Raw genomic sequence first — 15,362 nt, 5'->3', positions numbered from 1 at the left:
TACCAAAAAATATAAAACATAAAAAACCAGAAAATTCTTTAGAAATATAATAGAATCTGAATGTAAGGTACATTTCATCTATTCTAGATAAAATACAGAAAAATATTAGACTGTATTCATTATTAAAAATTGAGAAACGTTTTACCTATTTAAATTATGATCATTTTTCTAACTGGAAAAAATATAAATGTTATTTTTATAATATCATATTCTGATTTTGTCATTATTATAATAAATAAATCTTCATTTGAATAAGAAAGCGCAATTCAAGGCAATATTCTGATTTTTAACTTCCATAACAAAATCTTGTATTAATTATGAATACAATCCGTTCAATACTAATAACATAAAATAAATAAACACACAAACATGACAAAATGCACAATAACAAAGTGTCAAATTATTAATGCATAAATCGTAGACGAAAATATTCATTAGTAAAGCAAAAAAATATATATAATATATACTATCAAAAAAATATATATTGTCATGCTAGTCTATAGTGAAATTATATTTTTTTATTTAAAAAGTTCCATAAATATTATCGTAAAATGATTTTGCAAATAATGACATTCAAATACAAATTATATATATATATATACACATATATATATGCTGTATATGTGCATACATATATATATATATTTATATAAAACTTTTTCAAAAACGGTGTTATTTTACGTTAATTTATTTCATTATTCTATACGTAACATTAAAATAAGATTTTTTTAAAAATAAATATCTTAGAATATTTCATATTTAAGTTAAAAGATGTCAAAATTAAAACGTTTCATAAACCATTTAATTCTTGGCTAGTTTGTTTTTTCCACAGAATATAAAAAAACTAATTTATATAAAAAAAGCACAATTATTTTTTATTAATATCTACTATATGATATTATTTAATGTATACGATAAATACAATCGTATATATGTATTATATTTCAATTTAATTATATTAGATTAATATAAATTCAGATTGATAAATAATAAAAATTATCTTTAATAATAGAGACATACAAAGATTGCAAATGTACAATATAATTTTAATAAGTCATTTTATATTATATACAGTATATAAAATAATAAATATATTTTTTTGTAGCTACATTTATAAATATACATATATATGTATTATTTATGTAAAGCATCAAATTCTCTTACTTGAAATTTAGTGTTCTTGCAGGAAGCCATAACGCTAAATAACACTCTTGCAGAAAGATAATGCATCCTGCATATTTTGGTTGATCCATAAATAAAGGTGGTTAGGTAATAAACAAAAATGAAAAAGCGAAAAAAAATGGGAAATCACCATTAATGTTTTTGATTTGCCAACCTGCTGCGGCTAGTTGAGCTGTAACATCATCATCCATTGCAGCTGTAAGCAGATCTCCTTCCTCATAGGTTTCAGACCCGCTACTGGGATCATCATCGTCGTCATCTGAAAGCCTGCGCATCGTGCTAGTCTCCGCATCTTGCATGGACACCATCTTTATGTGTTTGTTAGCCGTTTTGGTATCTTGAATATTAATCACACCGTAGAAAGTTGTGATGTCGTCGATTTGGCAGTTTCAATTTCTTCTTCACATCACCTTAGCCTGAAATGACAAAGTACTTTTACTTGAAAGTTCTTTAATGAGATTTCTGTATAGTGTACAATTGTCATTAAAATAATTCAGAAATACTGAACGTGTAAAAGATGAATCAAGAGAGATTCATTTACTGTACTATTATATTATTCTTAACATTTTCCGCATGTTTACATCGCTTGCCGGAAACTGGGGAGCAAAAAAAGGCGAAAAGCACGTGCTTCCTTTCCGAAGGAAGGAGAAAGGAGAAAAAAAACGCAGAGGTAAATTAGGGTATATACATTTCGCACGATTGACGAACTGCGAGCTGCGAGCTATGAGCTGCGAACGGCGGCGTGTACCAGCAGGTGACGGATGGAAGACTTCCACATGGAAGACTTCCGCGTCTCGCACGCATATTTCTCCTGATGGACGAATTAGCGTGCGAATACCCACGCAGATATAAAGGAGGAATGCGGCAGAAGGCGACGACGGCGATGGTGAGGGTGACGATAGAGGTGGTGGTGGCCGCCGCCGCCACCGCCGCTGCGTCTCTCGTCCATCTCGCAGCATCGTTGCTGATCGTTGCAGAGTTGGCAAAGTTGACAAACGAAACGGACAGCAGGCGACAACAACAAAACAACGCGATGATAAAGAACGCGCGCGTAAAGTAACGATGAGAGAGAAAGAGAGAGAAAGAGAGAGAGAAAGAGAGAGAGAGAAAGAGACGGAGGAGAAGAAAGAGAGGAGACCGCGGGGATATGCGCGTTTATTCGGGCCGATACTTTGGGGGGGCAATGAAAATGCGCAGGGCACACGCAAAAGAGAGGCTACACCTCCGGGTAGCCGGGTAGCGGAGCAGCTCACGACGACTGCTCGGTAACGCGGAGTCGATGGAGCAGGCCCAGTGAAAATCGCGAGTTGCGTACGCACCTTGGTGTGTTCCCGCGGAGTGGATTCAAGGGAGGGCTTAGGACTCTTTGCGTCTGCGGGGAGGCGACCTGGCGACCGCCTCGGCTACGCTCTCGCACCACGCCCCGCGCACGCGGTCGCGCCCGCGCTTATCATCACCGTCACCGTGGCCGGTCCTGCGCCGGCGAACGCGAGGCCACTTGCCGACTTGCCTTTACCTCAGGACGCGTGACGCGCGACGACGACAACGGTAGCCGCCATGGCCGGTATTCGGCGGCGGGCGTATCGATCGGCACCGAGCGGGCCTCCATCACCACCACCACAACAAAACGCGGACACGGTACCGGCCATCTTGGGCGAGTCTGCGCGATGCAGGCCCACCCGAGCAGACGATGCGAAATTGCATGGATTTCGCGGACGGCGAGGACATCGCGCGCGCCCGATCCCGATCGCCGATCGTCCGCGTGCCAACTTTCCAAGCCTACCGCGCCAGCACTCACCGTTTCCCCGTTGAAATCCACCGAACGACAGCAGCGATCCGGGAGAACACCAACGCCATGTACATATATACAAGCTTGGTATAGCGCGATTGGCGGGAATCGCTCGGGCACGCGTCATGGCGGACCGCGTACCTACGTCGCCATTGGTCCGAGGGACACGTGACTGCCTGTGCCGTTCGCAGCGCGGCGCGACACGATCTAATGTAATCGCCGTAATGTCGCCTGTCGGAGGACGACTATAACCTGTTCTCGCATAACGCATTGGCATTCTTCTTCTTCACTTCGACATCTTTCTTCCGCGATCTTCCTGGGATCTCTGGCTAGTTGACTACATCCGGCGTCGTCTTCCTCGACGATCGTCCGATTGTTTCCGCTGCTCAAAAATACACATTGCAAATGTCAGCGCCACATTCGTTCACGTACGCACTATTCTCTAGCTACCTGACATATTTTTGTCATCTCAAGGGATTGAAAAGGGATTTTCCAACTTTGACTATTTGCCGTGCAAATGCACCTAGTTTTGAGCTATAAACTAAGGACTCTGATTAATTTCATCAATAATTTATCAAGTGAAAATCTGTACTATGTTAAAACAATAGAATTAATTTTTTATTAACAATAAATTAAATTGGAGCACATTGTAAACATGGTGCTTTCCAATAAGCGTAACACAATGATCATAACATCTTTATTTAACATTGCAATAACAGATTATAGTTTTTTCTCTTAAAAAGTAATTAATTACTTTTTAAGACTGTTACAAGTTACTAATTCTAAACAGTTACAGTTACTGTAGGAAGTAACGGATAGTTATTTTTTCTGTTAATCTTTGTTATTATTTGCATTTCTATTTTAAATACAGGGATCTTATGTTTTTGATATTACTAAATTATTTGTAAAATTTTACAAATTTTTACAAATCGTAAAAGAAAAATATGTTCATGTATGCAAATCAACTTGAGAAGGTAAAGGCCAAGAAACTAAAGAAATAGTACAAGATGTTTAAATTAATAAATATTAATAATGAGGGTTTGTTTGAGGTATATCAAAAAATCAAAATGGTATGTCTGACACCGAGTCTTCATTCGTACATTTTTCTTATTATATTAAATATTCAATCATATTTGTTATAAATTAATATATACATTTAGAGCCAAAATTATTAAGTAAATTAATATATACATTTAGAGCCAAAGTTATTAAGGAATTAATGTTAAAATATATCCTTACACTAAAAAATCTTTAGCTTAATTCTTCATATAGTCATTTATAATGTATGATGATTATCGAGGATAATCAAATACAAGAAATAGTCACAAATTTGTTCACTGAGCATTCACTTTATTTTGGTCAGCCAATATGTTGACGAATAAGTTTAAAATATTTAAAAAGTATCATTTCATTAGTTACAGTTACAAAAAAAAATGTAACTACTTAAATGTTCAAAAATATTACCTTACTGAAAATTGTTGTTTTTTTCAGTAATTAGCAAAACTAATTATAAAAAGATATATACATTGTTTTATAAGGAGAGCTTATTCTTGGTGGAACAATACTCTATAATTACATATATTTTCTTATATAATTTAAATTGTAAAGAATAATTCATGATTCATACCTACATATAATATTCTTTGCTTTAATTAAAAATACAAATTTGCTTATATAATTTAAATTATACATATTCTCTGTTTTAATTAATTTAAATTATTGCAGAATCACATAAGTTCCCCCTTAAAACATTAGCATATCTTTTTATAACTAATTTTATTAATTACCGAATAAAAAATCGTGATTTTTAGTAGATAATACTTCTGAATATTTACTAAGTCTTTGCTAATCTTCGTAAAATTTTCATTTTTATATTATATTCATTCATTAATTTAGTAAACCGAAAAATTGGAATAATAACTGTGTGTGAATGTATTTAATCAATATAAAATTGATATTTAAAATTTTAAACATATACAGTACAATTGTTGAGTTTTTCCCACAAAAACAATAAGCTCCTCTTTTAAAACACTGTATACATTTTTTTATGACTAATTTTATGAATCACTGAAAATACCGCGGTTTTTGATGGGAGGTACTTCCGTACATTTATCAAAATAACTAACTATAACTAAATTATTTATTAACAAGTTAAATTATGTTCCCAACCCTGTAAATAAGTAATATTTATTTAATTGAAAAATGTATTTAAAATTTACATAGAAATATTATTAAACAAAATCCAGTTTAGATCGTATTTGATGCTTCTTCTTTGTATTTTTTTATTTGTTTCCTTGATATTATATCTGTGACGTGATGCAAAACTGCATACATTCGATAATAAATATTTCTTAGAGTTCATGTAGAAATTTGCTAAATATGTTACTGCTTTCATTCTACAAATAAGCGCACTATTTGTTAAGGGCATATTACACATATTTTTGAACAAAATGAAAAAATGAAAATTTTTCGGTATTGTATTTAATGCATTCGAAAGTAAAACAATTTGACGATAATTTAGAACTTAAAACAAAAATTATTTCATTAAGTAGTTAACATATTTTTAAATAATAATTAAGATGAAATGAAAAAAAGTTTCATTTAAACTATAAAATTGTATTGTTAAATATAAAAATTTACGTATATTAAATTGTTTTATATCTGTATAACATTTATTTTTATGCAGAAAACATAATTTTCAATTCCAGTCACTTTTTGTAGAGATTATACATCTGATACATCCTTAACTTTCCACGATATTCTTGGCTTCTATTCTTTTATTTTTTTAATCCTTATTGCATGTAATATATGAAATCCATATCAAATAATCTTTGTTATTAAAATTGTTTAAAAAAATATATCATCAATAATTTTATAAATAATTCAATTAAAATTTTTTACTACATTTATATAAATTAAAAATTCTTTCGAAATTCATCATTTCATTTTTTAAATGTTTTATATTCAAGTGTTAAAAGTTATTTGGATCATTTCAAAATTCATATTCTTTTCACAATTTATAATATAAAACTACATTTATTTATCTATATTCTAAGATGTACAAAAAAAGATAGTATAGGAGAAAGAAGTCCATCACAGGCACACTACTATGCTGAATTATTTCATAATCATGCTTTCTAAAACCATTACAGAAAATACATTTTGTTCCTATTTTGTTTTTACAATTGTTACATCTACAGTATAAAAGTAGTATTAACTAAATACAATAATATTGTAAAATGACATAAAGCAGCTCTTTACATATCACATCTGAGGCAGAATAAATTGGAAACTATGAATTTTACATCACATTAGTTACCAATCGAGATTTGGATTTAAATCTTGTGAAAGCTTTAATGCTTTTTTTTTTCACATCAAATAAAAATAAGAATACACTACAAATTTCTTTGAATCATTTTAATATCACGAGATTCTTTCTCTGCGAACGCATAGACCTTTTTTCTCCGTACAATTCAGGATATATATGTAAACATAATCTGCCGTAAATTCCATCTAGTGATTTTAGAATAACGTCGCTTTTTAAAGAATTCAATTGGTACGAATAATAATAACGTTGAAGATATTCCATTAGTCTCTAAGCCCATGGCTTGCTTTTGTGACAAAACTTTCCGTACCAGCCAGCTTCACAGAGACATGTGTCGTTTGATTGACAGGTTCCATGTTTACACGGTTTGCTACATGTTGAACGTTGTGACGTTATATGTGTGGTTGCAATTTCGCAGTGATTGCCTTTATATTCATTTGAACATCTGCAGATGTTAGTGCCCTTGCATTTGCCTCCATTGAGACAAGGAATAACGCATTTGGCTGAAAAGATAAAAAAGATAATGTTTAACATAATAAAAGTTTTCTAAATTTTGTACGATTTTGATATGTTCTTTAAGATTTGTTGTTTGTACTCACAAAATTCGCAGCGCAAGCCGAAATAGCCTTTTGGACATTCACAGACATCCTTCTGAATACACTTTCCTCCATTCAAACATTTTTCTGTGCAGATACCTGTGCAGAAATTGTTTGGTTAGTTAGTCTTCATAAGTAGTGATAGAAACCTAATTTTTGGAAATTTTATACAGAAAAATGTTACGTGTCAGAGGAGTGGATATACGACTGGCCTGCACATTAGCCAGGAGTTCGTCTGGAAAAGTACTAGACTCCGTAATAAGAGTCGATCATGCCGGCGAATTGGGAGCTGACAGAATATACGCCGGACAAATGGCCATACTAGGTATAGTTGTCCGACTTCATAATGTATGATTGTAGATATAGATTAGAATTTTAATGGTTTTCTGCGAAACCACAGGCAGAACGACAGTCGGACCGACTATACAGCACATGTGGGATCAAGAGAAGCGACACCGCGCCAAATTCGAGGAATTGATTCGCAAGTACCGAGTCAGACCCACCGTCCTCACCCCGCTGTGGAATATCGCCGGGTTCGCTTTGGGTGCCGGTACTGCTCTCATGGGCGAGAAAGCAGCGATGGCGTGTACTGTGGCAGTGGAGACTGTGATCGTCGAGCATTACAACGATCAATTACGTATGTTGATGAAGAATGGCGACAATGTGGACAAAGAGATACTTGAAACCATCAAGAAATTCCGAGATGAAGAACAAGAGCATCATGATATGGGCATAGATCATGGCGCCGAGCAAGCACCGTTTTACCAAGCTTTAATAAATGTGATCAAATACGGCTGTAAAACCGCTATTTCGATTTCCAAAGTAATATGAACGCATTTACAAGTGTTCGAAATTAAAGATGTAAAAAAATAACTTGTTACTTGTAAATAGTAATTGTAATTTATATAATAATATAGTAAATTATACTTTGAATTTATATGTAAGGAATTAACCCATGAATGATATTCGGGATATCCCGAATTTAATAGAGCATTTTTTAATCACTAATTTTTTTATAAATTGCAATATTCTATTCTGGAAATTTTATTTTTATGAACTTATGAAGTAATTAAAAGAAGCAAATTAAATTAAATTAAATAGAAATAAATAAAAACACTATCATGTAATCACTTTTCAAGTGAATCTTCATGAATTATGTAACATATGTACTAATTAAAATTGATTTGTATAAACAATATATATATATAAGGAAGAAAATTCCAAAAGAAATCCACTCGAAAGAAATAAAAATTTTTATTTTTAATTAAATTTTTAATTATATTTTATTAAAATATGTATAAAACAAAATAAAGTTTACCATTAATTTATTTCTTCACATAATTTATCAATAGATACATTTGTTCCATTTTATGATATTTCAAGATATCCTTTGCACAGACATTTGTATCTAAATTGCTGAACTAGTTTTTACCTCTCGTTTTCCACTTTTTGATATCAAATATTTTCCCGATAATAGATAATTTAACTTTCTACGAAGATAGAAATCTGAAGGTGTGCAAGATTAGGCAAATAGACGTACGTTTTTAGATGTAAAGGAACTACTTCTCAATTTTATTCACAAAAATGAGATAATGCTGGGTTTTATACCATTTAAAATATTCAAACTTTGCGAAAAGTTTTTGTTTGTGACAGACTATTCATCAAAAATTCATCTGTTGTAATGCTCATTCATACTTTTGTATGGCAATGCAGCTCTACATAATTATAGGAAAACGAATACTATAGGAAAGCTTTTATATCTATTGAAAAAATAAATTCTGGAGCACGTACTTTATTCTGATCTCGCTTTTTCATCTTTTTGGAAAGCTAGAAGAATATTCGAGAAATATTGTGTCTAGAGGATCAAGAAGTGAAACACAAAATTGACTCAGCAACTTGAATACAAATTTCTATGCAAAAATTTTCTTAAAATTAGACGTAATACATGCTTGGACAAACGTTTGAATCTATTGGGAGGATATGAAGAAATAAATTAATACTAAATTTAAAATTTACTTTGTCATACATATTTCGAAAATAAAATTTAAAAAATTTTGTTATTTTAAGCGAATTCTACTTTTTTTCGTCGTATATTTGTGTAATTTATTATACCTCCTTCGCAGTAAGGACCCTGATATCCTGGCGGGCATGAACACACGCCTGGCGCCGTACAGTTACCGCCATTCATGCAATTCGGATAGCAAAGCGCTGTTTTACAATTAGGACCTAGATAACCATCTGGGCAGGGACCAGGATTAGGTTCTGCAAAAATAAAATCCAATTAAAAAATGGAATATTATCGTGATGTCTGTAAATACATTACGCACATACACAAATATGAACACACTTATTTAATAATTATCTTTGCATGATTAAAAACGAGAAATATTTTGGTAACCGAACACGATCTCGCAGTTCAGTATAATATCGTTTGGAAAACATTCTAATTAATTTCAGGAAAGAGCGGCACTCATGCCCAACTATCGATTATTCCAATAAGATATTCTTCTATCGCAATCTCATGCAGATTTAATCGTGCATTCCTTTTCAAAAATTTTAGGATTAACTATGAAATTGAATATATTATATTTTTATTTTATTTTATGTCATAAAAAAGAAAATATGTTTTAGTCAAAATGTTACATATAATGTAACATTTTTTAAATATTTAATAAATATATATCTTTAGCAAAAAGATCATTTAAAAAAATTGCTAAAATGAAACTTAATAGTGTATAAATTCAAAAAAAATATAACGATAATTAATATTAAGAATAATATACATTAAGAATAATATTAAGAATAACAATAACTATAATCTATAATCAATTTTGTTATAAATCTCGTAATAATATTTTTTTTTCATTTATCTCATTTTTATGGCACATACAAATCGTGGATTTCTTTCAATTGAATATTATTTATCGAAAGAAAAAAATTTGATGAGAAATATACATATTTAATTATTTCACATTTGCACATTCGACCTGCTATGTCACGAATTATCATTGATGTATTATCGCAGAAGTGATTGTAACGAAACGTTCGAGAGTATCGTATTCTGTTACCTCTATCTGAATTCGAAAAGATGAAACAATTATATGTGGATCGTTATTTGCCAGTCTTCTCGTTCGTAATTTATATAATAAATTCAACCGATCACATATGTTGAATAATCCTTTCAATCCTTGATATTATCGAAATTTAGGTATGTAAAAATACTTAAAATAGATAAACACATACTTGACTTAATGATTAGCAACTTGAATGCACAGAGATTGAGAGAGCTGAGAGTAACGCTGAAAAGGCAGAGCAGACTTGTGCGTTCTTTTGCATTAAGTAGACAATTAGGCACTTAATTCATAATTCACGAGCGAACAATGACTTAAAGAAGCATAGAACTGACTAACGCTTAACAAATAAAGCGCCAGGCAAAATGAAACAGAAAAAATAGATGCTAATGTAGAAGATACAAGCAAAAACCGATCTCTCCGAAAGCAATATTTTGAGTAAAAAAAAATTTTTTTAATATAAGCTAAAGAGAGTATTTTTTGAACATCAGACGATAATAATAATTAATTGCCAAATTGCAAAATGAAAAGTAAGGATTAACACTGGTATAATTTCTTCAATCAAGTTCATATTTGCATGCACGCGATAATAACAATCCTTGTTCGAGGATAAATGAAATCCGACCTAATAAGATCCTTTCTTTATATGCAGCATTGGAAATCGAGCTTATCGAAGTTACATTCATTCCTGATCCTTATTCATTAGCAACACTTGTTTCATTTAATATGCTTGCATTAAAAAGAGCGATCGATATTACTCAACACTTTGCAATTGTAATTAACATAATTACAAGACAGATGTATTATACTAAGATAGCGTTAATAAAATCTAGTTCTGAATGAGAGAGCTTTTAAGCCACACAAAAGCGGTCCACGTTTCCACCTTGCGAGTGGCGATGGGTACGCGAAATTGAAGTCGTTGAGACGACATTAAAATTTATATTACAGAGTCTTAAAGATCTCTTTCTCGCATTATTTCTTTGTATAAGTATCATAGTGCACAGTAACATGCACTGAGAAACAATGTACAAGTTTTAATAAATATTTATTTGAATAATACGAACTAAATATTTACTTCCAGTAAATGAATGTTTATATATTCAATAAAAAAAAATTTTTACTCAATAAATAATGTTAATTAAATCAAATTAATTCTTATATCAAATAAATGATTTATTAAGATTTTCATTTCTTTTTAGTTCATTCGATCGATTAGTTCATTTTTTCAGTAATAAACATAGATAAGAAAACTATGGACGGAATACATAGAATCTATCAAATCTTGTATTTAGGACCATCTATCATGAACTAATCGGAGAGCCGTATCAGCATCTTAAGACGATCTTAAAATAAGAACGAATTAAAAATCTCTTCTATTCAATTAAAGCAGATCCTAATGTCTACTAATATTTTTATTATTTTATTATTAGGCATTAAAATTAGGCAGTAAATTTCTACAATTCAAGCAAATTGTGTGCCGATCGTTTATCGATCTTGAAACACAATTTTAGACTGAAACTGAACTATGTAATATTACAAATTAATTTAAATGATACTAATAATGAGCATTTTTTAAATATTGTAAAGAATTTATTATGAAAAATATCATTTCAAGGATTTAAATCTGTAATTCCATGCAGGTGTCTTCTGAATTCGTTTCAGCTTCAATATAGGACTATTCCAAGACTGACAAAAAATTTGCAATTTGATTGAATTGACAATTGTAAAATTTACGTAAAAATATTATATTAGACACTAAAATCTGCTTTGATCGAATATGGCTAATCTGAGTTGAATATTTCGTGGACAATGTTCATTTAACATGAGTAAACACGAACAAAAGTTACTTAACACATGCGTCCTCAGGAACTCGAGAACATTTTGAAACTCAAAGAAACTCTTGTTTCCTTTTGTTTTGGTAACTGATGCCTCAAGACGCTTCGACGTGCTCTTTTTTGTGACGAGAAATGAGTACGCGTGTAAAATTAGCCACGTGCAAGTTTTGCGAAGGCGTTAGGAAAAGGTCCAAGTTAATCGATTCGCTACTCCCTTTGACACCTTGACAAACGCAAGCATCCTCGTTTGGACCGGGATCTCGTCGCGATGATCGAGGCTCGGAGCAACCGTTTAACGATGTAACATCCATAAATCTCCCAGACACTGTGGAGCGGTGGAGATTCGATGCGCCTCCCTCGCACAATTATCGGACCCATCGTATCGCGGCTGGCAGGCGGGCAGGTACAGGTAGATAATCTTTCTCTTATAAAGTATCAAAACGTGCGCTCATACGCGCATCAGGTACATGCCACGGCTGTCGATTAAATAAAAAAAGAGGAGAGCCAGTCGGAACGAATGAACCATGCGCGAACCGGATTTCGTGGGCGCCGCGATGCAACATCCTCGCGAGCGGAGGCGAGGAAGAGATCCGGCTGATTCCTGACTGCCTCTCCTGCATCGGTCAAGAGCATGCAGCAAATTAGGCGATGAATTACTGCTGATACAGAACTGTATGTGCGAGTGAAGAGGTGGTGATCGTGGGCGCGACTGACGGACTCACCGCGCACGGTGCATTCTTTTCTTAAACTGAGACGGAGGGGCGTCCCGTTTAGAGGTTTTCCTTTCAGGGTTTCGATCATCAAACTGATCCCGAATTGCGCTATGCCCGAATTGCCGGCGCAAGGTAGAAGAATGCTGAAATCTGCAACGGAAAAACAAATAGGGTGAGATCTGCTCGTTTTGTATGATGTACTGAATTTTCTTTACTCTCTAAATCTGAATCAGTGGACACTAATTACCTAGTGACATACTTGGTACTGATAATCAGTGAAGTTCAATTAAAAAAGGAAGACTATTTGAGCATTATATAACTAAAATACTGATATTTGCACATTAATTTAAATTTTCTAATACCATATTCATTGAATTTAAGTATTAAAACAAGATTAGATCATAATAAAGATTAGATTGGAGACCTCATTTCACCTTTAATTCACTGATTACTAGTGACATACTTGATATTGATATCAGTGATTATCTACTTATTCAGATTTAGAAAGTACTTTCTATTTCTCTTCATTCATCTTCCAACATTCAATCATAAGTGTTTTTCATTTTAATTTTGATGCTATTGAAATGTTTATTCATATTTTAATTCAGTTCTTTGATTTTTATTTTAATCTTAAAAAATATGCTAAACCTATTATGAGAGTTTCTTGCAGTTCGATCCTTTTGGCAATATCACGTGACGTAAAATATTTACTCGATCTAAGAAAAAATTATACTTATAAAGTATATTTTATATATTTTATCCGATTTAAGAGAGAGAACTAAAAGTATTTTATTCTTATTAATTACGCGCAAATCTACAGAAGTTTCAGATTTTATCGATCAAATTTTCGATGCGTTTTACAGTACAAAATTATATAATCGCAAATATAAAAATATTTTATTAAAAAATATAGAAATAATTATCTTCGCATACCTGATTAAAAAATCAAGAAAAGCACTTTCTATTTCGATAAATAGAATCACAAATATGTCTTATTAATAGTTAATAAATAAAATAACACATTTCTAATCATGCAATCAAATTTAATCGAATTTCTTTTCACAGGAATGAAACAAATTGATAATATTTATTCCTAATGTATTTAAATGACAAAGTTTAGTATTTCAAATAAAAATGAAAAATCATTTAAAAATTATCGATGGCAATTTAATCCTTACAAATGTAACATCATAATATTATAACTCGCCATAATTCGTTTCAGATTGATTCGGTCAAACGAAATATTCTTCAGGCAAAGAATATCTTCAGCGCCTTCTCTTAGATCAGGTAGATTTTACGCACGCCAGCAAAAGATCTCTACCTTTGACTGTGTAAATAAGACCATCAGCACGGCACTTAGAGAGAGAGAGAGAGAGAATAAAAGTTAATAACAAAACGGACGTATTTGCGAGCATATGTACCAAACTCATTATTTTAACGTGTCATTAGAACGTGAAAGTGGCGTAATGTCGATATATCTAACTGCAAGCGCGATTTTAGATTTATTTGTGTTTATCGCGCGATAAAAGCCAAACGTGCATTAGACTTCAAATTCAGCCTCCATAAGATCAATACATATTGACTCTGAACAAACGAAAATACTATTAGCACGTTAACGCATTGATACGAAGCGAAAAATGACCGCATCAACAAGATGAAAGCTTCATCACAATTTACAATTATTCGAATTTTATATCATTTTACCTCGAGAACTATTAACTGGAATAAAAAATTGCGGACATTTCTCTGACATTTAGATTCTGACAATCTTTTTCTCTGCTGCGAAATTACATTTCTGTATTGCAAGATCTTGATTTATTGATTTTTTTATGGTAAATATTTTATGTTTATTCTTAATATATATGCTGTGGTTAATGAATTTTAGAACGCTTTATAAATAAACTCTCAACAGTAATAATAATTTTATTTCTTTTCATAAAGAATTCCAATAATACTGGGCAACAAAACTTTTTTTTTGCGCGAATGATCTGAGTAATCATTTCCGATATTGTAATTTTACTTGTTGAATATGAATCCGTTAATCGATTATTAATTATTAAAAAAATATGAAAAAATGCTAGAAATGACAATTTTGGGAGCATTCATGACGTTGCAATACCAGCTTTTTTTTTAATTTTTATTAATATCATGTGAAAGTTTCAACTTTTAATTACCTGTATTATTAATATCTGTATTAATAATTTTGTCTAATAATTAATAATAATAACACTGGGCTACAAAATCTGACTTTTTTTTTACATAATTTATATAATTTACATAATTTATATAATTATATTATGTAAGCACAAAAGCACTTTCCATCTTTCTATATAATACAATATTATGGAACAAAATGCCTTTTTTTATGTGTTACATGAAACGAGCTATTGTTATGGAAATTGTTATATCCCAAAAACGGAAAATTATTTCAAAACGAAATGTATTTTAGAACTAAAAGTTGATACTTTTGTGATGTAAACCAAATTTAAAAAAAATAAAATCTGTTGCTGATGCTACAACGTTATGAAAATCCTCAAAATCCTTTTTGACACCATTTTTCTTAAAATTGTGATCGAATTTGGACAACAAGATTTGTATTCGCCAAACAAAATACATTGAAAATGATTATTCGTATTGCAAATTGTATTGATGTTAACAATAATAACATTTAATTTTTCCGAGATTTTTCATATTTACAATTAGGCAATAATTGTAAATTTGTTTGAATTATGTATATATATATATATATATATATATATATATATATATATATATATATTATATATATACTACTATAATATATATATTATATATATATTNTTATATATATATATATATATATATATATANA

General features: G+C 31.4%; 3 protein-coding genes across 3 annotated transcripts in view; 1 reads left to right on the top strand and 2 right to left on the bottom strand.

Moving 5' to 3' along the window:
• The window catches only part of LOC105627739 (DNA-binding protein P3A2), a 9,123-nt gene extending 7,633 nt beyond the window's left edge, over positions 1 to 1,490 (bottom strand). The window contains exon 1 of the mRNA XM_012209019.1: positions 1,313 to 1,490. Within this exon, the coding sequence (XP_012064409.1) occupies positions 1,313 to 1,490 (178 nt within the window). The remainder of the gene's footprint in view (positions 1 to 1,312) is intronic.
• A 1,382-nt stretch (positions 1,491 to 2,872) lies between these two features.
• On the top strand, positions 2,873 to 7,723 carry LOC105627736 (ubiquinone biosynthesis protein COQ7 homolog). Its single transcript, XM_012209017.1, has 3 exons — positions 2,873 to 3,039; positions 7,066 to 7,217; positions 7,293 to 7,723. The coding sequence occupies exons 1-3, from the start codon at positions 2,873 to 2,875 to the stop codon at positions 7,721 to 7,723; spliced, it is 750 nt and encodes a 249-aa protein (XP_012064407.1).
• Positions 6,567 to 15,362, bottom strand: part of LOC105627738 (protein shifted) — a 10,798-nt gene continuing 2,002 nt past the window's right edge. Inside the window, exons 3-6 of the mRNA XM_012209018.1 lie at positions 12,521 to 12,661; positions 9,005 to 9,154; positions 6,896 to 6,991; positions 6,567 to 6,799 (exon numbers count right to left, since the gene is read on the bottom strand). Of these exons, the coding sequence (XP_012064408.1) occupies positions 6,567 to 6,799; positions 6,896 to 6,991; positions 9,005 to 9,154; positions 12,521 to 12,661 (620 nt within the window). The remainder of the gene's footprint in view (positions 6,800 to 6,895; positions 6,992 to 9,004; positions 9,155 to 12,520; positions 12,662 to 15,362) is intronic.

The sequence above is a fragment of the Atta cephalotes genome (assembly GCF_000143395.1).
Source record: "Atta cephalotes unplaced genomic scaffold scaffold00010, whole genome shotgun sequence".
Classification (NCBI taxonomy): domain Eukaryota; kingdom Metazoa; phylum Arthropoda; class Insecta; order Hymenoptera; family Formicidae; genus Atta; species Atta cephalotes.
This window is presented reverse-complemented; position numbering and strand designations above follow the sequence as displayed.